The sequence below is a fragment of the Cnephaeus nilssonii genome, assembly GCF_951640355.1.
Source record: "Cnephaeus nilssonii genome assembly, chromosome: 13".
NCBI classification, from domain to species: domain Eukaryota; kingdom Metazoa; phylum Chordata; class Mammalia; order Chiroptera; family Vespertilionidae; genus Cnephaeus; species Cnephaeus nilssonii.
In genome coordinates, this window is record NC_137084.1 from 77,170,803 (window position 1) to 77,194,127 (window position 23,325).

Genomic DNA, 23,325 nt, shown 5'->3' on the forward strand with positions numbered 1-23,325 from the left:
ATACCATCTATAATAATAAAAGCATAATATGCAAATTGACAGGACAGCAGAACCACCACGCTATGACACGCACTGACACCAGGCCAGCCAAGGCGGGTGCGATGTGATTGGTTGGGGGGGGCCTCCCACCATCACCCCATGATTGCCCCACAGGGGGAGGCCCAGGCCACCTGGCTGGCAGTGCTGCGGTGGGTGGACGGGGCTTCCCTCTGTGGGGCGATTGATCTGCCCCCCCCCCCTCGCCCCGCAGTTGATCACTCCACAGAGGGAGACCCAGGCCACTGGCCAGCGATGCTGTGGCGGGTGTGCGGGGCCGGCCAGCGATCGCCCTGCAGAGGGAAGCCCAGGCCAGTCAAGCGATCGTACCCCATGCCTGTCATCTGCAGAGGGAGGCGACCAATGGTGGAGGGGGGGCGAGGGGGCGAAGCGCCGCACAGATGGCAAGCAGTGGCAGAGGTGGGGGTGGGGCCAGCTGCTGCCAGTCAAGGGAAGGAAAGCCGCAATAGGCCCTGATAACTGGCCAGGCCTCGGGACCCTACCCAAGGGGTCCCGGATTGCAAGAGGGTACAGGCCGGGCTGAGGGACACCCCCCTCTTCCCCCCCTCCCCCCCCCCCCAGCACAAATTTTGTGCACTGGGCCTCTAGTAATTACTAATACAAGAATAAACTGTTGCATGCACTCACGACTGTAAGTCTAACTTTTGCCTCCCCTGTGTTTTAAGCCGGCTGCCCTGTTTCTTGTCCTTTGTTCTGGGCGTGCTTTCTGAGGGATGGAGTGGACTCAGCTCGCTCCGGTGGCTTCCCGCCCCACCTGGTCAGCACAGCGAGGCCCATGCAGAGGCCAGAGGGGTGGTTTGGTCGAGTTGCTTATGGAGATGGCTACTCCCACTTACCTCACAGAATAGAGACCGTTCTTATTTGCTACAGTTCCTCTGGGGTAGTAATTTCCACTCAAGGAAAACACCATCCTGTCCATTTCCCGTGTAACATGGGAATGTGTGACAAGCCCATGCGATGCCCCTGGAGGAGTGCTCAGCAGTCAGAGTCGGTGCGGCCACTGCCCTGGGCTGCTGGTTAGGAGAGCAAGTAAGACAGGCGGGTTCGGAAAGCGGCACGGAGGGCTCGCTGCCCTGCCAGGCTGCACTCAGTTGACGTGAAGATGACTGGCATCTCACACCCACTCCAGTGGGCCTGCTTGGTGGCGATTTTAACCTCAAAAAGTTTGCCTTCCAAATCTCCCTGGCGTTACTTTATGCAAACGGAGGCCATGAGGACTTGCTCCTGTTGTCCAGGCTCTGAACTGCTGTGCTCCATCTGGAGTGTCCGCTTCCGTGGTGCTGTGCACCGCCGTCCCGGGCCGGGGCCAGGCGTTCCTGCCAGGGAGGAAGTGCGGGGACCCGCTCAGCCGCAGCGAGCCTGAGGGGGTCAGCCTTCTTCAGTTTCACGGAGTTGGCCTTGGGGAAGACACACTGGTGGAAGGAGCAGGAATAATAGTTTTTAGGTGTAAACCACAGATTTAAGAAAGGAGTTATGTTTTCCTACAAATGCAGGGTCAGCTGGCCATGGCATTAAATGTGTGGTCTGCCCCGGATCTGAGCATGGACTGGCAGGCTTGCTCAGGTCTGTCGGTGGCCCTGTGAGAGCCACAAGCTGTGGAAAGAGTATTAGCAGCCATGCCTGGAGCCTCCAGAACTGTGTGCAGGCACCTTGTCAAGCGCTTGGCACAGTCCCACCTAATTCTCACAGCTCCAGGCGTAGGTGCTGTCAGCGCCAGTTGTCAGGTTAGTGGTTGTGCACATGTGCACCCCCAGCCCCTCCCCGAGCCCCGTCCTGTCCACGGGGGTGGGGGAGGGCAGGCCCAGCAGTGCCAGGCCGATGAGTGTGCAGTTCATTCAGCCCAGAAAGCCCTGCTCCGCCACACAGGGAGCCTTCCCTGCACTTGTTTCACTTAAAGAAAAGGACTCGGGGGGAGACGGAAAGGGTGTTTGCTGTTGCCAGGCATGGCCCTGCATGTCAGGGGCCAGCGGCCAAGTGAGGGATCCAGGAAGTCATCCAATTACAAACCAGAAATTGTTCTTAACCCCTCACTCACTCTCTGTCCGGGGCGTACAGCAAACTCGCCCCACTGCCCAAAAGGGGTCAGAGTGAACGCTGGCTGCTCGGAACCCTAGCAGCTCTCCCCGGTTCCTGGCCGGCTTTGGGCCCACGTGGGAGCCAGTCATCCTCCCAGGGCTCGGGCCTGCCTCCTGGTCCGAGAGTGAATGGCCCGAGGGGGCGGGAGCCGGTTCCTTTTGGTGAAAGGCCCTCGGAGACTGGGCCCAGTGTCTGCAGAGCCGTCTGTGCTCCGATGTGGCACGTGTCTCCCAGGCAGGACCTGCCGGGGCACTGTGGCCGCCTCGCACGCTTTGCTGTCCTGCCGGGCCAGGTGGGACTGCCCCTGGACAGTCCGCAGGCTGCTCCCTGATGACAGCTGCTGGGGGCTCTGTCAGGAGGGTTAACAGACAATTTGTTTATTGAATCACCAAATAGCTGTCACATGATTTTAATCAAAACACCATTTCCCTGACAACAGTGATGTCAGTCTTGTTATTGCAGGAAGGAGCAGCTGTGAGGGACATTCAGTCTCCAGGCCGAGCCCAGGTTTGGAGACGGATCTCAAGCGACGCGCCCATAAATAATGGGCACAGGTCCACGTCCGAGTCCACCCTCCTCCTCCTCTTCTCCGTCGGGACAGTGTCCCGCACAGACACTGGCCCGCCCGGCCCTGCACCCCGAGTCTCCACGGAGCTCTCACCTTCTGCACACCTCGCTCTTTTTACCCTTGTTTCTACTTCTGATTGTTCCAGTTTTCCTCATTTCCCCCAAACTCAGAAGATCTCTTGGGCCCATGGGACCGCTGGCCTCTGCCTCCTGGCATCTGTCTGTCCTCCGTGCTCTAGGCTAGCGCTGGCTGAGCAAGGCGGCTCCAGCAGCCTGGGGGGGCGGGTGGGGGCATTCTGCTGGAACCAGCTTTGTGGGGGAGGAGCAACTGCTTGTCCTTTCCTTGTCTCTCTTGAGAGCCGGTGGGGGGCCAGGTGCTGCCTGAGGGTCTCCCGGGCAATTCTAAGGAGCCTGGCTGTGGCAGGGCCAGAGGATTAGTTCTCTGAACCCAGAAAGACTACAGGCGGCCCGAGTCCAAGCGAGCGGAGGCCTGACAGCGGGTCGGAGCCCAGGGAGGTCGGGGTGAGCATCGCGGCCAGCTGGAGCCGTGCCTCGGGCTCCAGCCTCCACTCGCTGCTCAGAGAGAGACCCCCCAGGCCCTCTCACCCCTCACCCAGGAGCTTGGCCGAAAAGTTGGAGGCTCGTGAAAAAAGGCCTCTTTCTAGGTGCCCATGGCTATTGCTGCCCAGAACTCGTCACTGAAAATGAAGAAATCGCAGGCAAAGTTCTTGGTTCTTAACCTGGAGCTGGGCTCAGGCTAGGACGGCCGTTCTTAATGAGGGAGGAGAGTTGCAGGCGCCAAGCAGCAGGCGCTGTCCAGAGTTGGAGCAGTTAAGGTTACAGGGAAGCCGGGCAGGCAGGAGTGAGTGCTGTGGGCCAGCAAGGTGCTGGGCTCCGGCGCTGTCTGTTTAGAGGCGTGTTATGCCAGCTGCATTTGAACCTTAGAGTAAACCTGGGATTAAGTCAGCCAGGCTGTTTCCAAGTTACTGGGGGGATAGCGAGGCTTTGCAGTGATTTGCCCAGGTCCGTGGCAGGGCTGGGAGAGGTGCCAGCGGCTGAGGACTCAGAGGCTCTTCACTGCCTAGGCCTGTGCCCGGCGGAGAATGGGTAGGCACCACCCTGCCTGGAGGCACTTTCTGGCCAGGTGGCTGCTCCAGGGGCTGCACTGGGGAAGCTGGGCCCAGTTCTCAGCCTCGTTCCTGCACAGGCCCTCCTGGCCCCGCCCTCTCGTTCCTGGGGCCCCTCCGCCGGCCCTCACTGCGCTGGCACAGGGACCAGAGGGCAGATCTAGTGGTCCCAGACTGGAGCGGGCCACGGCTGTGGACCCAGGGTCCTCCCACGCCCAGCTGTGCTGGTGGCCCTGACGTGGTCAAGGACTTACTCCTGAGCGTCGGCGTTCTCAGGCCTCCTCTGGGCATCTCCGGCCCCATCCTTCCCCCCTTTTCTCTGGGGAACTAGGGAGATCGAGTCAGGAACCGTCAAAGCCTGCCTGGTGTGTTGAGCGACTCACTTCTCCCTCCGAGAGGCTGGCTCCCCAGTGCCTCACTGCTGGGCCCGGGCTTCCTGAGGTTCTGCCAGGCCAGCTCCCGGGGACAGCTGCAGGGGACTTGCTTCCCAGGGCGCTGCGTCCTCCTCCCTCCCCTGTCCTGGCGCCTTGCTTGGTGGTTCAGCCCTGCACCCACTCTGCCCCGATTCAGACCCGCTGAGTCAGGCGTGCCTAGGAAAGTCCCCTGGGAACGTAGACAAAAGGCGGTGTTAACACTGCCGAGGGGGATTTGCAGCTACAGGCCCAGGAGTTCAGCTGCCTGGTGGGCTGGGAGGTAGTGGCAGGAGGAGCGAGAGCTGAGTGGCTGGAGGCACGTAGCAAGCTCCCCACTGCCTGGCCTGGCTTTCGGGGTTGGCCTCAGTGATCTGTGGTTGTAGCTTCCCATCTGGGTGTGGGCAGATAATGCCGGTGATGGCTAGTGTCTGAGATGAGGGGCCAGTGCCTTCACTTCAGTTATGACTCACATCGGTTTCCCACGGGTCATTGCAAAGTATGAGCCCTGCACAGTAACGCCCCCTTCAGAGCTGCTCAGCCTGGTCCTTGCTGTAAAGTGCCGTCATTGGCTGGGGCTGAAACGGGAAGGGCAGAGCAGCTGCATCCTGTGCAGGTGACTGATTTGGTAGCCACGAGGCACCTAGCTCCGTGCACAAAGCTCAGGACTTCCTCCACGGTGTCCTGGGGCTGCAGGCAGCGCAGGGCCTCCCTCCCTCACCTGGGCCCCTGGGAGGCTGGCATACTCAGCGGGGAGGGCCCGCCAAGAACCCAGTAACTGAAAAGGGTGCGGGGCTGCAGGTGGAGACACTGGTGTTCTTCTAAGTCAGGGGTTGAAGACGCCATAACTTGGGGTCCATGAAGGGGCCTGATGGGTGCAGGAATCAACTCCTCCCCTGAAAATACCTGTCCAAAGTTGCGTCTATATGCCTGTTTCTTGGGAAGAGGGGCCAAAGCTTCCACCGGCGTATCAAGGGGGCTCTGTGAAACCTCAATTTAAGAACTAATGGTGTGTCCTGGCCGGGGAGGGCAGTTGGTTAGAGCATTAGCCCAATACTCCAAGGGTGTGGGTTCAATCCCTGGTCAGGCACATACAAGGAGCAACCAATGAGTGCAGAAATAAGTGGAACAACAAACCGATGTTTCTTTCCCATCCCCTCTCTCTCACTAAATCAATAAAAAAATCATGTGCCCTCGCTGGTTTGGCTCAGTGGATAGAGTGTTGGCCTGTGGACTGAAGGGTCCCAGGTTCGATTCTGATCAAGGGCACATGCTCAGGTTGCGGGCTTGATCCCCAGTAGAGGGCATGCAAGAGGCAGCTGATCAATGATTCTCTCTCATCATTGATGTTTCTATCTCTCTCTCCCTCTCCCTTCCTCTCTGAAATCAATAAAACATATTAGAAAAAAACACCCAAAAAACAAACAACAATGAAACACACACATGCGGAAACCCTAATGGGGTAGAGAAGAGCAGATGGCCAACAGAAGCCGGGGCCCTGCTGCTACCTGCCTGGCTCAGAGGGGCACTGGTACTGCCTCCCTTTGGAAGTGTGGGCACCATCAGCGCTGGGCCTCCAGCCAGCCCCTCCCCCACTCTGCGCGGAGCCTCTGGCTCTTGGAGACCATGGGGCTGCAGTACGGTTCTGGGGCAGGGGAGGACAGGGGCCTGATGGCTGCTGAAGTTCTGGCCGGTCTCTGCTGGCAGGTCTGTTGTTTTCGCCTGTACCCTGCGCACTGGGGTTGCTTTTGGCAACACAGAAATGATGGAGAAATTTGGTGGGAAAGGGGAAAGTTTGCAAAACACCATTACTGAAATCGAGTGCTTTCCTTAAAAAAATAAAAGTGCACTTGAAATTCATTGAATTCTTGGGTAACAGCCGTTTGGGGGCAGTGCAGAATGCCTGTAAGCAGCACTAGGCCAGCAGAACAAGTCCATGGAGACGGCTCGGCTCCCCTCCTGCCCCACCCGCAGCCAGCAGATGACCCTGGTTTGGGAACCCAGTTCTATAGCATGGGTTCAACTGGAATAGTTTGAGTGAAACCAAGTCTCAATTGAATTTGCTGTCAGAAGGTAGGACTTAAATCTGCCCTTTCCCTCAGGGTCGGGCACTAAACCAAGTCCCGAGCGTATGAGTGGCCTCAAATGCCTTGGCAGATGGATTCTTCTGGCACCTGAGGGCACTGAGCGGGTGCCTGTCCCCGGGTGACGTCCACCGTGTGTGAGTTGAGGCCTTTTGCAGGCCCATGCGGAGATCTGCCATCGTGAGTTAGCAGTGGTCTTGCTGGCCCTTTGTCCCCAGCCCTTGCCCTGCAGCTTGCTTGTCCTGCTGCACGGCCCTCGCCAGGCTACCTCTGAGGCAGTCCGGAGCACTATGCCCCACCGCGCCTGCCCGTCCGCGTGCAGGCCGCGGTCAGCTCGCTGTCAGCGTTCTGCAGCGGCAGACGTGTGCGTGGGCCATTTCAGAGCCCAGTATTACTTACCCTGCTGACGTCAATGAGAACATACTATCCATGTTCTTTGCTGCAGCCTGAAATGAGCACCAGAGGTCAGGGCACACGGCCACCTCCACACTTTCAGAAAACCCACCCCAGGCTGACGGGTGAAGTCCTAGCTCACTCGCCTGTCACTCATCATCCAGGCTCTTAGAAAACAAGTTGTTTTTATTTAATTCAAGAGTGTTGGAAATGTAAAAACTGTATTTTTTTCCTTGCAGAAAATTACCCCATTTAAATTAGTGTTTGATACAAAGATCATTTATTAAACTGCATTTTAGGCTATTTTCTAACATTGAGTGACAGTTACATTTTTTTTTTAGCTTTTTCACATTGAAGCTATTATGATTTGCACTCAAAATACCAAAGCTGTTGAACTCACCATTTATTCCTTAGTCATTAAAAAAAGCACACATTAAAAATAACTACAATTAGATTAATTTTATCAAATGTAACTCACAGACCAAACCTCCCTCAGAAATAAGTGAATTGTGCTGCCCTTCCCACAAAGTGCAATTATCTCTGTATGACTTTTACTTCTGAAATTGCAGCCCCCAAAGGAAGCCAACCTCCTTTTCTGTCTGTTCACTTTCCCTTCAGAGATTTTGGTGGAGGCGATTTCTCTTACCATCAGTGGTGGGGAGGTATCACCACACCAATTTCCTTGATTGAGAACGTTTGGCCAGACGGGCATCACAGCCCGTGGCAGGTCCCTGTGATCTGTATTTGCGAATGTGAACGTCATTCCAATCTGCGGTCATATTTCCTGGGATGCTATTATTCTATTTTTATTTTTTTGAATTGATCTCAGAGAGGAAGGGAGAGCTAGAGAAACATCAGTGATGAGAGAGAACCATTGATTGTCTGCCTCCTGCACCCGCCACACTGGGGATGGAGCCACACTGGCCAGGCTATTTTATTTTTAAAGCTCTCCTCTACCTACCCACTTTGCTTCTGAAAAGACAAAGTATCAAAGTACCGTATTTTCCAGCGTATAAGACAACTTTTTAACCCAGGAAAATCTTCTATACGCCCAGTCGTCTTATACGCCGGAAAATACGGTATGTTATTTTCTTTAATCATGAAAGTGTCTAATCAGCACTTTCACTTGATGTACCTTAAATGTAAAGCAGTGCCGCCCTCCTGGGCCCAGGTGAGTCAGATTCCTGGGGCTGAGTCTGCTGGCCAGCAGGGGGGCTGCGCTGTGCCATCTGGCCCCTTGGCAATCGAGGAAGAGGTGTCCTTCTGCGCATACTTCTGTGGGAAATGACCGTGTGGTGTAACCGGAAGAAACCAGACGTCTTTAATGTGAACCCACACTTCTGTAGTTAGTTAGCAGGGCTGCAGGCAGACCTGTTTGCTCATGAAGCGTCAGCTGTTGTTGATGATGGGAAAGGACATGCAGCGAGAAGCCAGACAGCCCAAGAGCTTGTCTTGGCTGCGCCGCTGGTGAGCTCCGCGCCCTCACAGCCACCAGACTTCCGACAGCTTTGGTTTCCTGGCTGTAATGTGAGGCCTGGGCCTGTCCAGCTACCGTCAGAGAACTGTGAACAGAGATCACCGTGGAAGTGCGTGGCACACTAACGCGCAAACCTCAGCGACGCTCCTCTGGACAGGCACGCTGAGGCCTGGGCGGGAGCGTCAGCGCCGGCATGGCGAGGTCTGCGGGCAGCGCGGCCGCCTGTTTCTCCGCGTGATCACAGGCCCCAGTTCTGCCCACGTGGGATGTGGACACAACCAGCTAGGGTGGCTGTCAATCTGGAATCAGCCAGGCGACCCTGGTGGGGAGCAAGCCTGTGAGGGGCCCTGTGGGACCGGGCTGGGGCCAAAGGTGCCTTGGAGGGCCTGCCCTCGTGCACCTTGCTGCTCCCAGGGCCGCAGGCCGACACAGGAAGAGCTCTGGAACGCATCACTTCCTGGCATTCAGGCCGGGGGACCACACCACCAAACCTGCCGGAGGGATGCATACGTTCAGAAAGGGGCAGATGACACTGCTCTTGTCCACACGTCACTCTGAGAGGTTTCCAGAAGCCACAAAATGACCCAACACGCCTGCCTATACAATGACTCCAACCAACGACCTGCTCTCCGGTTTCTGCCTTCGACGTCCAGGCACAAAGAGACGGAGCAGCGCGGGCTTCCGAGGAGGCAGGAGGGGCAGCCCGTTAGGGTCCCGACTCGGCCAAGGTCGGCCCGCACAGGGATTACGCAACCGGGACCTGCCGCCAAGGGCACTGCGAGCTGTGCCTGGAGGACTGTGGAAAGGTCCCGGAGGACGCGTTTCCTGTCACCAACGGGGACTTACGCATGACCGTGATGTCGGTTTGTAAATGTCACCCAGAGCTGAGAATCCTGACCCCACACAGACCCCTGTAAGGACCTGGGCTGGACTAGGGGTCAGAGGGCCCCCAAAGGAAGCCACTCACCTCACCATGTCCACGTGTCCGAACGGCCTGCCCCCAACCAGCGGCTGCTCTGGTCACCACACACCCAGACCCTGACCACCCAGAACGGAGGCTGCCGCTGCCCACGTCTCTCTACCTTCTGGGCCAGCCAGCCACTCTCCCGCCGAGAGGACACCCTCTGGCCAACCCAATGGCAGACTTTTCTCCAGGCGCCCGCTTTCAGGCACTGATCACAGTGTGGGCCGGCACCGGCCCGCACTAACCACTCGGACCTGGCTGGCTCACTCCGTTCTTCATTTCCGAGGGGGAGGGGACCCTCACTTTCTTTCCTGGGGGGCAGCCGATTCAGAAAGGAAGGGGTTTGTTCATATAAGAACAGACCCTTTAGTCCCCTTTTCCTAGTTCTTCTCCGTGGGCCCGGAGGTTTCTCGTGAAGAGGTATTTTAGGGTGGCTGGTGAGGAGAGCCTGTTCCCCCGGCAGCAAGAGGGCACAGCAGGCCGGGAGGACCGAGGCGGCGAGGGGCTCTACCAGGGAGCACGCACCCGTGTGTGACACGCTCTGTCTGCCTTGCTGAGCCCAGCATGTCAGTTGCATGTACGAACTAGAGACATTCTTGCCAACTGGACATTGCAGAAGTAGTGCATTTTCCCGAAATAGAGATTAAACCTGGATTAAAAAAAGGACAAAACAAAAAAATAAAGTACCACACACATTGCACTGTTTGCTGAATGAGATTTTTACCTCACGTTCATCTCCCCCAGTCTCTTCAGAGGGGCGGGGTTTACACGCCAACAAAGCCGGCCGAAGCCCATACAACAGGGCACACGCGGCCGACGCGGAGCGCCGGGAGGGAGCCGGGGCAGCGGGCGGCAGGGAGGAGCCTTCCCAGGGCCCTGAGTGTCTGTGAGGAGCTCTGCTGGGCTCACCCGTCACCGTCACCGCTGAGGAGCGCAGCTGAGCAGGCGGGGCTGGGAACACCGACTGGCACAGCCCCGTCTCCCCCAGCTTGTTTCAGTGAATACAGAGGGCTACGGAACTTACTGATTTCTGCTTACAGACACGAGAAAAGCAAACAGGAACTTACACCCCAGGCCCAGCAGGCCAGCTCAGGCTAGGCACCAGGTGGTGCCTGTCCCCGACGGGCCTGGCCACCGCTGGGTTCTTGCCGAGCTCTGTCTCTGGGTCCCGCGGCTTCCAACAGCCTCTCTCCTGCCCCCCTACCCGTCCCCGTCGGCCTGATTGCCTGGCACAGCCTGGGTGTCCTGGCTAACGGGCTCCTGGCCGTGCTGGGGGCAGCTGTTTCTGCCCACCTCTAACCACCACTCCTGTGACTGAAATGAGCAGCCCCAAGTTCAGTATGGAAGGATTTCAGTTTCGTAAATATTACAGCACTTCGACAGTAATTTTGGGAAAGCATCTTTCACTCTAAACAAGTTAAGCCCTGTTTTATAACTGGCATATTTTGCAAAGACTTCAAACAGAGTAGAGACCTTAACAGAAGGATCTCTTAAATGATATTTCACGAAATCATCAATCTTAAGCACGAGGAGGGGTAAACCATCACCGAGGAACATCATTCATCCTTCTGTTTTCACTGTGTGCTCTCACAGAAATGACCGCCCGCCCTCCCCCGCAGCTGTCCTTGCTGACCCCGCCCGCCCACGCCCACATCCAGGGCCCCACGCACAGGGCCCCTCGCAGTGTCCAGGCCGCAGGGGGAGCCAGGAACAAGGCTGCTCAAGTTACCAGCCGGGGAGGGGCTGGGCGCGCGGGGGCAGAACAGGACTCGGACCTTCCGGCTCCTCACCTGCCAGGGACTCACTACGAAGAGGGAAGGCGACCTGACGCGGAAGCGTCCTGGAGCAGCTCAGGGGGCGGCTCTGCTCGGTGCTGTAGGGAACACGCCTGTGCCTAGTGCGTTCACCTGCTGACAGGATGGCAGCGAGTCTGTGAATAACACTGAATTTGTGACGCATGGATGTTACTGTCCAAATGACAGGTGACTCATTACACGGTTAGCTGGCTGTAGCATCTATTTCTTACTTATTTTGGTGAATGAACTGTAAGGGTTAAGTTTTACTAGTAATACAGTGAGTTTGGCAGATGATTTGCTTCCGTGGCTGACACATCTGTGGTTTTGAATATTGCTGTAATACTCTAACGTTTCATTACAAGTCAAACTTTGAGGAAATGAAGAATGCGATTCCCACACAGTGGAAAACAAACTGAAGTGACTTTGGATTTAGCATTGACATGAATGGAAACTTGGTTTCTACGGAAAAGAAATAATTAAAGCATGATCCGGGAAAAGGCACAGCACTACCACTTCACATGGGAGAGAAAAGTTCATTCTTGTTCTTAAAACTTCTAAGTCCTCTATGGAACTGTCCGAATATACAAAGCTCAGGAAACTACTAGCAACATATAATATAGTGTGAAGTCCAAGTAGTTACTACATTTGAAGAGACACCATGTCCCGTCCCAGTCCCCGTCAGGCCGACTGCCCGACCGGAAGTGCCCACAGATCTGTGGGAAGCCCCCGCCTTCCTGGCCCAGGGCCCTGCTCCGACGGCTCCTCGAGGTCCTCGCCCCTGCTCCCGCTGTGGTGGGTCCTGTGGGTCCTCCAGGCGACAGCTCCGGAGCCCCGAGCCCTCTGCGTCTGTGACCCAGGGCGCCTTCTGAAGAGGCGCTGCTGCTCCGGGAGACGCCGCCGTCGGGCTTGGTACCAGCTGGTCTTCAGTGGCCCCGAAACAGCTCAGCTCGATGCTCGGCGATGGCCTTGGGAACAGCGTGCATCAGCAGCTCAGCACTATGCTTCGGCGACAAAGCACAGCCTTCCCTTATGTCCATGCATCACATTCCTTATGTATCCTGATGTGCCTTCAAGCATGCTGCTCCTTGGCGTCAGTGAAAAATACTGCCTCTTCCCTCCAGAGAGTGGCACACGTTTCCCTGTGTTCACCCAAGTCGCCCTTGATGACTGGTGCAGTTCGGTATAGAACCCAGGTCTGGATGTCTTATAAAAATATTTGCTGGCGTCTCCGTGAGAGCTTGCTCCACCCGGCACAGCCGTGTGCCAGCATGGGCCACAGGAAGCCGGGAGGGACCGAGCCGGGAGGGAGCGACAGCCACCTGACCAGGCCCTCCGATTCCAGTTGGGCAAGTTGGTTCTCCCCTTTCGGGAGAGGACAGAAAATAAGCTTTAAATGTAAAAGGCTGAAATAGAAATAAAAACACACGTGCTTCCTACACGGGACGGTCCCACTTCCTGGGCCAGGGCTAGTTCACCAGGACGTAGCCGCTGTGCTGCGGGTCCACGGCCTCCAGCATTTCACAGTCAAAGAGTCCGGGGAACTCGGAGAGGGCGAGCGGGTCGTAGCTGGAGGGGTCGCCCTGCAGCCCCGAGCTCCTGGGACAGTCTGGCGCTGCCACGCCGCCCTGCTGGGCTCCGTCCAGGGGGTACTGACGGGGAGTGGGGTAGTCTGGCTCAGGGGAGACAGCGCCTGGCAGCTCGCAAGTCTGATAGGAGAACTGTAAGGATGCTGGGGCAGCGCCCGGCTGTTGTGGTGGGGGCGGCGGCGGTGGTGGTGGCGGTGGCGGCGGCGGCTGCAGGTGCGCCTGAGGGCCCGGCGAGGAGGGCAGGGGCCGCAGCGGCATCTCCGGGTACGGGCCGAGGAAGGGGCTGTACTGCATTTGCTCAGAGGCTGCCAGGACGGGGCTCAGGGGCTGCGTCAGGCTGAAGGGTGGTGGCTGCGGTGGTGGCGATGGTGCCTCCTGGTGGGGCTGTGGGTAGGAGCTCTCCGCTATCTGCATCTGGTTAAAGTATGCCTGCAGCTGAGACTGCTTCTGGAGGAAGAGCCGCTTCTGCTGGAGTCTACATGGGCAAAACCAAGAGAAAGTGCGTTACATCTTCCTCAGTGGTAGCAATTCTAATGTAAGGCCGCGTCAGTCACCAGCCTCAGCCGCTCACTTCTCTTTCCATGGCAGAAAAAAAGTGGGGGGTAGGAGCAAAAAGTGTCGCTTTTCTTCAACCTAATCTTACTTTTTGTCCCCCAATTCCGACTGACCTCAGTGTGACAGTAAACACTAACTCATTTTCCCTAAGACGCTGAAGTTTTTCTCTCTATGAAGTGAGAGGCTGATTTCCCAGCTACAGTGTCAAATGGGCGGGGGGGGGGGGGGCGGGGAGGGGGTCGTGATCCTTGGCCTCCCTGGGGGCCTTTGGTTGATGGGGCAGGGCCATGCCTCCTTGGCCACGCTGCTCCTGCTCGTGAGGCCAGGGGGCAGGAATTACTGCAAGGGAGGATGGGAGACGAAAAGGAAAACAAAGCACATTTAGGGCTGCTACTCCCCGGCAGGCTCACAGCCGCGTTAGCCGGCACGTCTGGGACACTGGCTCATGCATCAAAACCCATTTTCCACCCGGGCCAGGTGGCTCAGTTGGCGCATCATCCTGAACACCAAAAGGTGGCGGGTTTGATTCCCAGTCAGGGTACTTCCAGGAGGCAACTGATTGATCTCTCTCTCTCTCTCTCTCTCTCCCCCTTCCACTCAAAAAAACATATACTTGAGGATTAAAAAATAATTAAAAACACCTATTTTCCTAGTAGAGGCAACACCAGGGTGAATGAATCCACCCAGCAATCTTTTTTTTTCTTTAATTGATTTTAGAGAGGAAGGGAGAGGGAGAGAGAGAAACATCAATGATGAGAGAAATCATTGATCGGCTGCTTTCTGCAAGCCCCCACTGGGGATTGAGCCCACAACCCAGGCATGTGCCCTGATTGGGAATCGAACCGTGACCTCCTGGCTCATAGGCTGACGCTCAATCACTGAGCCACGCTGGCCAGGCCCCAGCGTTCTTAAGTCTTCCACAAAAGAAAGTGACTTCTTTGGCCAAAGGCGCTCTCTCACCTGTGTTCCTGCAGCTGCTGTTCAAGGCTCCGTGGTGGCTCCTTACAATACAGCTGACAGGTGTTCTGGGCTTTCGACAGAAGGCTGGGCTTCTGGAAGAGCAGAAAGCAACCCAAGCATGACAATGTGTTTCCATCCAGGACACGGTCATCAGACTGGGCCGCTGCCTGGAGGAGGAGACCAAGTGTGTCCTCCACAATCCACGCAGGGTGAAGGGACTGGTGACACTTGCTCACTGGGACCCCGGGAGAGCTTTGGGGCCCACAGCTTTGAGTCAGCAGGCCTGGGCTGTCTCAGCTCTACCCTACTTTAGTTTCCATTCCTAAAAGTCCCCTGGGCCTGCGAGGTTCGTGGAGATTATAAACAACGAGAAAAGTGGGGCTGAATCTCAATGACAAAGGCAGCAGCACCAGCTGAATGAACAAATGATTCATCTTTTGAGATTTTCCGGCACCAATGGGACAGCTGATGTTTAAAGTCTGCAAACCTGAGATTTCCATTTTACCTGTTAATCATGAGGAGGCATAACATCAGGAGCAGAGGCCATGCTCCCCTTCCTGCCACTGTATTAGTCAGTTATTCCTCACGGAGGGCTGTCACTCATGGAGTGGTGGTATCCCTGCCTGGGTCTGAGGACAAGTCCACGGCCAGCACAAAGCATAACCGAAGTCTGAATGTGTTTCCAGAAACTAGAAGTGCACTGTCAGGCCCCTGCCTGTGAGGGATCCAGCCGCCACCCTAGCGAAGGCCTGAACAAGCCCACAGGCGCCTGCGGTGCAGAAGGCCGGGCCTGGCCAGCACAGCTGGAGCAGCAAGGGAAGACCCACCTGGAGTCTGTGCTGCAGGTACTGGGCCTCCAGGCTCTGCCGCGGGGACAGCGGGGGGTGCACGCTGGTGGCAAGGGCAGGAACGCCTTCCGGCTGCTGAGCAGCTTCCTCCTGAGGAGCAAGGGCGACACGTTTTCAATTCTCCAGGAGAAAGTTCCAGCTTTTAGTTTAAGCACCTGGCAAATGCCCAAGAAGAACTCCAACCGTACACACGACCCTCACAGCTTTCGCACAGCCAGCAGGTGGAGGGCTCGTCATTTACAGAAAATCTACCCATGGACCTGCAGGGAGCGGTCACCTCGTCAGCGCTGGGCACAGGCGCCATCACCTTCCCGGGCCACGAAGGCTAGAACAGCCTGGATGCACTAAAAATAGGCTCAAAATAAACTTACTGGATAAATAGCATTTTTTTTTTTTTTTTGTATCTTTAGCACTAAGAATCCATTTGTAATATTTAATGAAGTGATAGTACATTAAAAGTAGTGGTAGTAAGCTTCTCATTTGGGTAAAGTTTATTATTCTAAATTTTTGTGTGCGCGCCTGCGGGGAGATGATCAGAGTAACTCACGTACAATCTGCCCCGTGCACCAGACACAGCTTGACGGAGTCAAGGCCTCACCTGTCAGCGGCAGGTGGCAGCAGCAAGAAAAGTTTTCCAAAAGAACCTGTTTGCTCCAGGCCTGGAGTGAGTCCTCCCAACGAAGTGACATTTCCTCAGGACACACTCACTCCTCGCACTCGCCAAGCCACTGCGGAAAGGGCCGGAGCACTCACCGGAGGGCGGCTGCCAGCCAGGTCCGGGAGCTGAGGAGCAGCTGACGCCAGGCTGGGGTCGACCTCTGGCCCCATTTGTTCATACAGCAGCTGCACTTTGTTCAACTCTAGGATTCCTTTGGTTCTAGCCAGATTCTGAAGATGTTGTCTAAACGCTACAATTCCTGGAAGAAAGCGCAATGACCAAAGTTTAAGTAAAACACAGGCCTCTCAGTGATTACAGGTATGATACTAATATGGCCACCACCCCTCAGATCCTACCAGCTGAGAGCTTTAGAAGGCAGGAGGGGAGCGGCAGTTACCTTGGGTGAGGGAGGTGTCTGAGGCCCTGCGGCCCTCCCTGAAGCTCACGGGCGACCTGTTGTGGGCCTCTCTTCTCTGGGACGTCAGGGCCTGCATGGCTGGGTTGGCAGGTCTCAGGCTTATGAAGGGAGATGCCATGCGAGGTGAGGGCTGGTTGGCTAACATGATGTCTTTAAGGGAAGGGTTGTCCTCCAGAAAGTTCAGGTCCCTCTGAACAGACCCCATGTCATACTCAGAGTCCACACTGTCAAGGGAAGGGTTGTCACTCATGGAGAAAACTTTCCCTTTAAGAGAAAACAGAGCAGATATGAGGAATAGCAAACAGTGTCTTCTTTGAACAAGAGACACAAAGTGCAGCCAGCTTGAGTTCTCCCGGTGACAATGTCTTTAATCTCCAACCAGCACATTTTTTTCAGAACCATTTTTCACGTCAATTTAACCAGCTTTGAGTTTTGTGGGGTGAACACTCCAGAACCTGTGCCCCGCAGATCTCTGCCACCCCAAAGTACCAGGGTCCTGGGTGAGTCCCCGGCACTCGGTGAATTCTGGGAGTGAGGGGACAGCTCAGAAGCGACCCATTTGCATCTCAGCAGCTGCGGAGCAGGCCTACCCTCAGCTGCTGAATGCTGTCCACAAAGGAAAGAGCAGACTGGTTTCCACGGGGGAAATGCTCATTACGGACCACATTCTAGGAGCTGGTTGGTATCATCACTACCTCGTGGAGACTGGACTATGACGGACAGTGTGCAGACTTCGCCGCAGCTCAGCGGATAGCATACCTGAACCCGGCACCATGACCAGCTGATTGGTCACTTCGGACAGAGTGTGCCGTCTCTGCCCGCCACGCGTGGACTGGAACGCGTCCAAGGCCTGGCTGGGGTCTTCCTCGGCCTCTCCCTCTGTCTCCAGCCCTTCATCAATGGAGGTCTCCATCATGCTGCTGGGCAGGGACTGGCACCCCTTCCTGGCCAGGACAGGAGGCACGGGGTCCAGCAGACAGCCATTGACCTAAACGTCAGTGCGAGAGGAAGCTGTCAGTTGCGGCTCTGCTGAGACATTCGAAAAATCCACACGGGAAACATGTCAACACTGTGGCAAATTAGTAATTAAGTTAAATAGTGAAAATGTACAGATGTGTTATTAATGACAACATGGAGAGGCAAGCCAACTGCAGCACTGAGAGACAGGAGCCCAGTATGGCCGAGCCGGCACTGCCTCCCAGGTTTCTCTGAGTCATCATTACAATAAACAATTTTTTTTTTAGCAGTTTCCAGATGAATAGGGGTACATTAAGCTGATGCCTGCCAGTTATTTCTTTAAAATAAGGGGAATGAAGAGGAGGAAGATGAGATTTTTAAAAAATACATGGCTCAGAGCTAAGAAAAAATAGTCGTCACCAGCATTCTTCTAATTTTCAACCACAAAACATACTGCAAGGTTCCAGACATACTTTTATGTTTATAATTTAAGTACCTAACTATCTGGTTAGGTCTTTAACTGGTTCTATGTGTTTGAGGAACGGAAAAAAGAATTCTTTAAAGATGGACTGATACCACAAAGAGGACTGACAAAGATGCACTGGCAGACAGCCTGAGCCTTATGTTACAGAATAACAAGCGACTCAGGCCCCAGATTCCTGCAGAGGCACGGCGCCCTGTCCTCCAGCCACACACAGCATCCCCAGTTCCCATCCCCCAGGGGGAGCACAGCACAGCTCCCAGGCAGCTGACAAGCAAACCAGCTAATGGCAGCAGAAACAGCAGACAAAGGGGAGTTGTGGTTGCCTGCTCCTCTGGCTGGTAAAAGCCCCAACGAGGAGGCAATTATTGAGCTCATTACCTTAACTATCCCCCCGGGGAAATCAATCTGTTTTCTCCTATGAATAGCTGCTCAGGAACAGCCAGTCACAGACACTGAGTTGTAAGCAGACTTTCACCTGAAATACACTGGGTAGAGCTTTTGTTTCCTTTGGAAGCAGGCGAAGCGCATGTGTGAGAGGTGACGTGGGACGTCCCTGTGCCAGACACAGGAACTTTCCTCTTATGGCAACCGGTCTGAAGGCGCTGCGAGGCCCTTTATTTGGAGAGGGAGCCATGGGTGACTCAGATCTTTGTTTGCCTGGGGGAGGGGACGGTAATGCCATAAAAACTGCTTTGGGGCTGCAGCCATTACATGGATAAGGTGGCCAATGCATTTTAAAGTGAGGAGGGTCATTTAAAAGGAAGAGTGTTAGATGCTTCCGTTCTAGACTAAGACCCATCTTCCCCATGGCACCAACAAAACCTGAAATCTGGTTAGCCACTTTTATTCTGCTCTTGTCCCTTCTCCAGATAAGTTTTCCTTTTTTGACTACACTTAATAGTTTTCTTGTAGGAGAGAATGGCTGGCTGTTTGGAAACTTATTCATACCTCTAGGTTCCTTAACTGTCTACTAATACAATTTTCTAAGACTAGCAGAGGATGATTTAGAAATGAAAAAAGCAACAGAGAAATGACTGTTATAAAGTAACTATCTATCTTTACACTTACAGCCTTGTCAAAATTTTATCAGATACTTCTTGTAGTATAGTCTTCCAACCGCCAGAGCCTTATGTCCTTTTTGTCCTTTATAGAGAAAAGTTACCTTTTTCGGAGAACTAAAAACCCTTTCAATCTCTCTGAATTTGTAATTTTTCCTGTCAAATTATCTGCTTATAAATTCATCTCCTCATCTAAATGTTTGAAAATGTTTGCTGAATTCAGTTTCATCCTGGGACAGGCAGAAAACAATGACCGTTTCTGAGATGATGTTTGATGATTAAATCAGAAGCAGCGTAGAGTCCGGCGCACAGGTGTGATCATCTTCAGCTATGAGTTCACTTCCTGGAACAAGTGATCTTCATGCCGCCCTTCCCTGCCAACTTACTACCAGGACACTTGATAAAACAAGATCCTAAATGTCGTTCTAGGATTTTGTGATCGCAATATTGGGCTGACCAACCTAGGCTGCTAGAAATATGATCTTTTGCTCTAGGAAATAATCTAGGCTAACTGTAAATTACAGGATTTCAAATATAACACGGGTAAATGTATATTTCCCAATACATTGTTTTTGTCTTTTCTTAAAGCTCAAGCAATCACTTCACTTCTAGTAAGAGACCTCCTATGCATGTAGGAATTAAACGTTGAGAGACTCTACCACTAACTGATACCATGTGCCTGTGCTGACCACAAATACAAGGTCGTAGCACAGGTAGACTGTTATGGACAGAATGTATGTGTCTCCCCCTAACCCTGAGTGTGGCTGAGGAGACACAAAAAAACTCTCTCCATACGAGCAGAGGAAAGGCCCTGGAAGGACAGTGTGAGAAGCCAGGAAGAGAGCCCTCACCAGAAATCAAATTGGCTGAAACCTTGATCTTGGGCTGTAAAAATACATTTCTGTCATTGAAGCCACCAGGCTGTGGTATTTTGTTGCAGCAGTCTAAGTAGACCAATACACAATATTATCCAGTTGAGTTTGGAGGCTGGGACTGTGGCTTATTGAGTTTGTATCTAAGTGCCTAGCAAGCCGGGCACATGTTGAAAAGGTGCTATGGGGCTCAAACCTCAGCTCTATCACATATTAGCAAGTTGCTTAACTTCTATAAGCTAACTTCTATTTTTTTTTTCACTTGTAAAATGCAAGTAAAATTGTTTGGGAAGATTAACTAAAATAATCCTAATATATAAAAACCCAGGGTCATAACATCTAAAACGACCGAAGGCTCGACCAACTGGAAGTCTGTGCTGGGATGCCATGGCTGCCCACTGACTGCCAAGGGGGCTGCGGATCAGGCCCGAGGAGAGAGAAGCAGGGTCTGATCCGTAGCCTCCGTGGCAGCTGTTGATCAGCCCTTGACTTTCTCTTTCTCTCTGGGCCTGGCCAGCAGCTGCACCTCTCTTTCTCTCTGACCTCCCCTGGGGCTGCTGATCAGCCCCGCCTCTCTGATCAGGCCCGCTGATAGGCCCAGAGATGCTGACTGAAATAGAAACCGACTAATCAGAACCAAATTTGGGTGATGTGCGAGGAGCCAATGGCTGCCTAGGAGGTAGAGCTTTTGACACTGACTGGCATAGAAACCGACCAATCAGAACCTAATCTGGGTGAACTGCGAAGGCAGAACCTAAGGTGGGGGCTGAGGAGGGGTTTTAAGGGCAACAGCTGTTTGGTGTAAGGTGTAAGAAAGCGGTTCAATTTTTTAATGACCAGTTTGGCAGTATAGTGCATATGGCTGGCTATCAGTCCAGATATAGGGATTATGTATTTTTGTCTGCCAAGAGCATATCCTCCTGCTGAAAAAGGCTCCCCCCCCCATTTAAGCAATCCTATCCTATATAATCTATCTATACTAATAAAAGGGTAATATGCTAATTAGACTGGTCCACTGGCCATCTTCCGGACGTCCGACTTCCTTTCGGACAAAGCCATGGTGGTGGGGGCCAAGGCAGAGACCATTAGGGGCGATCAGGCCGGAAGGGGAGGTCAGTTGGGGGCAACCAGGCCAGCAAGGGAGGGCAGTAAGGGGTGATCAGGAAGGTAGAGGCAGTTGGGGGCAATCAGGCAGGCAGGCAGAGGGGTTAGGGGCAATCAGACAGAGGCAGTTAGGGGTGATCAGGCAGGCAGGCAGGCAGGTGAGTGGTTAGGAGCCAGTGGTCCCAGATTGTGATCGGGCCTAAACCGGCGGTCGGACATCCTCCAAGGGGTCCCCGATGGGAGAGGTTGCAGGCTGGGCTGAGGGAACCTCCTCCCCCCTTGCATGAATTTCGTGCACCGGGACACTAGCATATATATAAAATGGCACAGTACCATAGGTCCTCAATATATTGTATCTATTATTACTTATTGACCAAAGAGAATGCTTTATAATAATAAAACATTTTAAAGCATCAGAATGAAAGGAAATTTTCTTTTAAAGCATTTTTACCATCTTGAGTTAAGTTAAAATAAACAACCAGGTGAGGAAGAAAAGAACTGGATAAGCTGAGTACTAGGAATGTCTCTGAAGGAAACACTCAAGAGGCACTAAGATTTAGATACAAGCATATTTTCCTGAAGCATGTAGGAGAAGGGGAAAAAATGTAAGTACCTGATGTTTAAAAACAGGAGAGTTCATAGTTAAATAAGGATATACCTAATACGATATCTTAGGCAGTTAAATATAACTCATGATTTCAAAGATTGCATGATATGGGAAAAATGCTCATGATGTTATATTATGTAAAGCAAGATACAAAATGACATATCATAGAATATAATTTTTAAAAACTCTACCTACTTACTGAACCACCCTACACTTACCCACTCACCCAACTGTCCATCTAACTGTATCTATAACCCCCTCTTAGGAAATATACCAAAATATACTTATCTCTGGGGTAGTGGGATTATGGATAAGTTAATTCATTCTTTAACCGCTCTCTGAATTTTCCCTATGTGAGTTTGAATGGTTTTGTTGTTTCCAATTATATATTTAAAAATTCAAATTCAGATATAAAAGTGCATTTCTTCCCTTTACCAAGCCTGAGAGGTGAACACTGTTAGGAGTTGGATGTACATCCTTCTCAGACGTCTCTTAGGTGCTGTAGTAGCTCTATAGTAACAGTTATTAAAAATGTAAGCAGCCACGGAACATCTTTACTACACTGGCACTTTCAGTTTAGCCTCACAGTTCCCTTCTGCTATCCAGCTATGAAGGTGGAACTTGGAAAATCCAGTTATTATCATCTCCAATGAAATGTTAAAAGAGACTGAAATGTGTGTAAAAAAATTCACGAATGCCAAAGAAACTCTCAAAAAAGACTGACACAACAGGGTTTGTGCGTCTGCCCTCCAGATGGTCTCTTTGTCACCTGGGTTTCAGTTAGTGCTCAGAGTTGGGTGACTGTCTCAGAAGGGTGCCATTTTTTGGAGGAGCCCCAAACCAACATTTCAACACGAACTCCCTAAAGGACTTTACTGACAGTTTTAAGTTGAGGACTTTTAGGAGGGAAGGAGAAATGAAAGCTCTGAGATGCACAGTACCTGCCACCAATTGAGATGTAAAGGGGTGAGCAATACATGCAGTTAGGAAGCATCTTCTAGAAGACAACCAACAGGTGTTACAGTAGTGAATGAGGATAAAGCCGTAGGACCCACAATGGAACTGGATCTCTGTCTGCTAGTTTGGGGTGTATGGACATTTACTGATGGGCCCCAAGGAAAGTACTAGGGAGGAAAAGGCATGAGCATTAAAAACAAAACAAAACAAACAAACAAATACATACATATATATATATATATATATATATATATATATATACACACACATATATATATATATATATATATATATATATATATATATATATATATATATATATAATTGATTTCAGAGAGGGAGGGAGAGGGAGAGAGAGATAGAAACATCAATGATGAGAGAGAATCATTGATCGGCTGCCTCCTGCACGCCCCACAGTGGGGACTGAGCCCACAACCCGAGCATGTGCCCTGATTGGGAATTGAACCATGACCTCCTGGTTCATAGGTCAATGCTCAACCACCGAGCCACACAGGCCAGGCAGGCATGAGCATTTTTGCTGACATAGACAAAATGGTCCACAAGTAAGACAGTGTATGTCTATGGACTGGCTATGTGCCCAAGTGGCTCTGCCAGTGTGGGTGGCCAGTTCTAGCGTGGCACTGTTTTTCCTACAAATGCACATACACAATCTAGCTACTATCTATATCTTCCACAATATCATTCATTTCCTGTCTGTTTCCTAGCTACGGTAACAATCACAAGCTTTAAAAATAGCTTGTCCTATATAATACAGTAGACAGTGCCCAATCTGTGTTTTGGGCCAGATGCCCTCACAGACAAAATTTTAGCAGACTGCAATTTAATTTTTTCAAGGGACTAAGATCTTAAAATAAATAAATTATGTCACCCCAATGTAGTAGCAGTTTATGAGATTACTGAACATGCCAGGCAACCACGGCACAGGGAAAAAGACTGTCCCCAGCAGGTGGTGTTCTCAGGGCCATGGACACTCCTCATGTTCAGCACTCCGCTTACCAGCTGTGTGTGGCAGTCCAGCATCCAGCTGCCTTGACTATGCTCTAGCTCAGTGGTCGGCAAACTCATTAGTCAGCAGAGCCAAATATCAACAGTACAACGACTGAAATTTCTTTTGAGAGCTGAAAACCAACTTCTGCGCATGGGCCACGAAGTTTCAATCGCACTGTACGTGCACGCCCGCACGTGGTATTTTGTGGAAGAGCCACACTCAAGGGGCCAAAGAGCCGCATGTGGCTCACGAGCCGCAGTTTGCCGACCACTGCTCTAGCTAAACTCAATATTTAGCTTCT

The 23,325-nt window shown here is 52.8% G+C and overlaps 1 protein-coding gene across 1 annotated transcript in view; it reads right to left on the reverse strand.

Moving 5' to 3' along the window:
- Positions 1-11,356: 11,356 nt before the first annotated feature.
- The window catches only part of SIK2 (salt inducible kinase 2), a 138,031-nt gene continuing 126,062 nt past the window's right edge, over positions 11,357-23,325 (reverse strand). Inside the window, exons 10-15 of the mRNA XM_079788755.1 lie at positions 16,736-16,964; positions 15,956-16,240; positions 15,654-15,817; positions 14,880-14,990; positions 14,053-14,144; positions 11,357-13,012 (exon numbers count right to left, since the gene is read on the reverse strand). Of these exons, the coding sequence (XP_079644881.1) occupies positions 12,418-13,012; positions 14,053-14,144; positions 14,880-14,990; positions 15,654-15,817; positions 15,956-16,240; positions 16,736-16,964 (1,476 nt within the window). The 3' untranslated portion in view covers positions 11,357-12,417. The remainder of the gene's footprint in view (positions 13,013-14,052; positions 14,145-14,879; positions 14,991-15,653; positions 15,818-15,955; positions 16,241-16,735; positions 16,965-23,325) is intronic.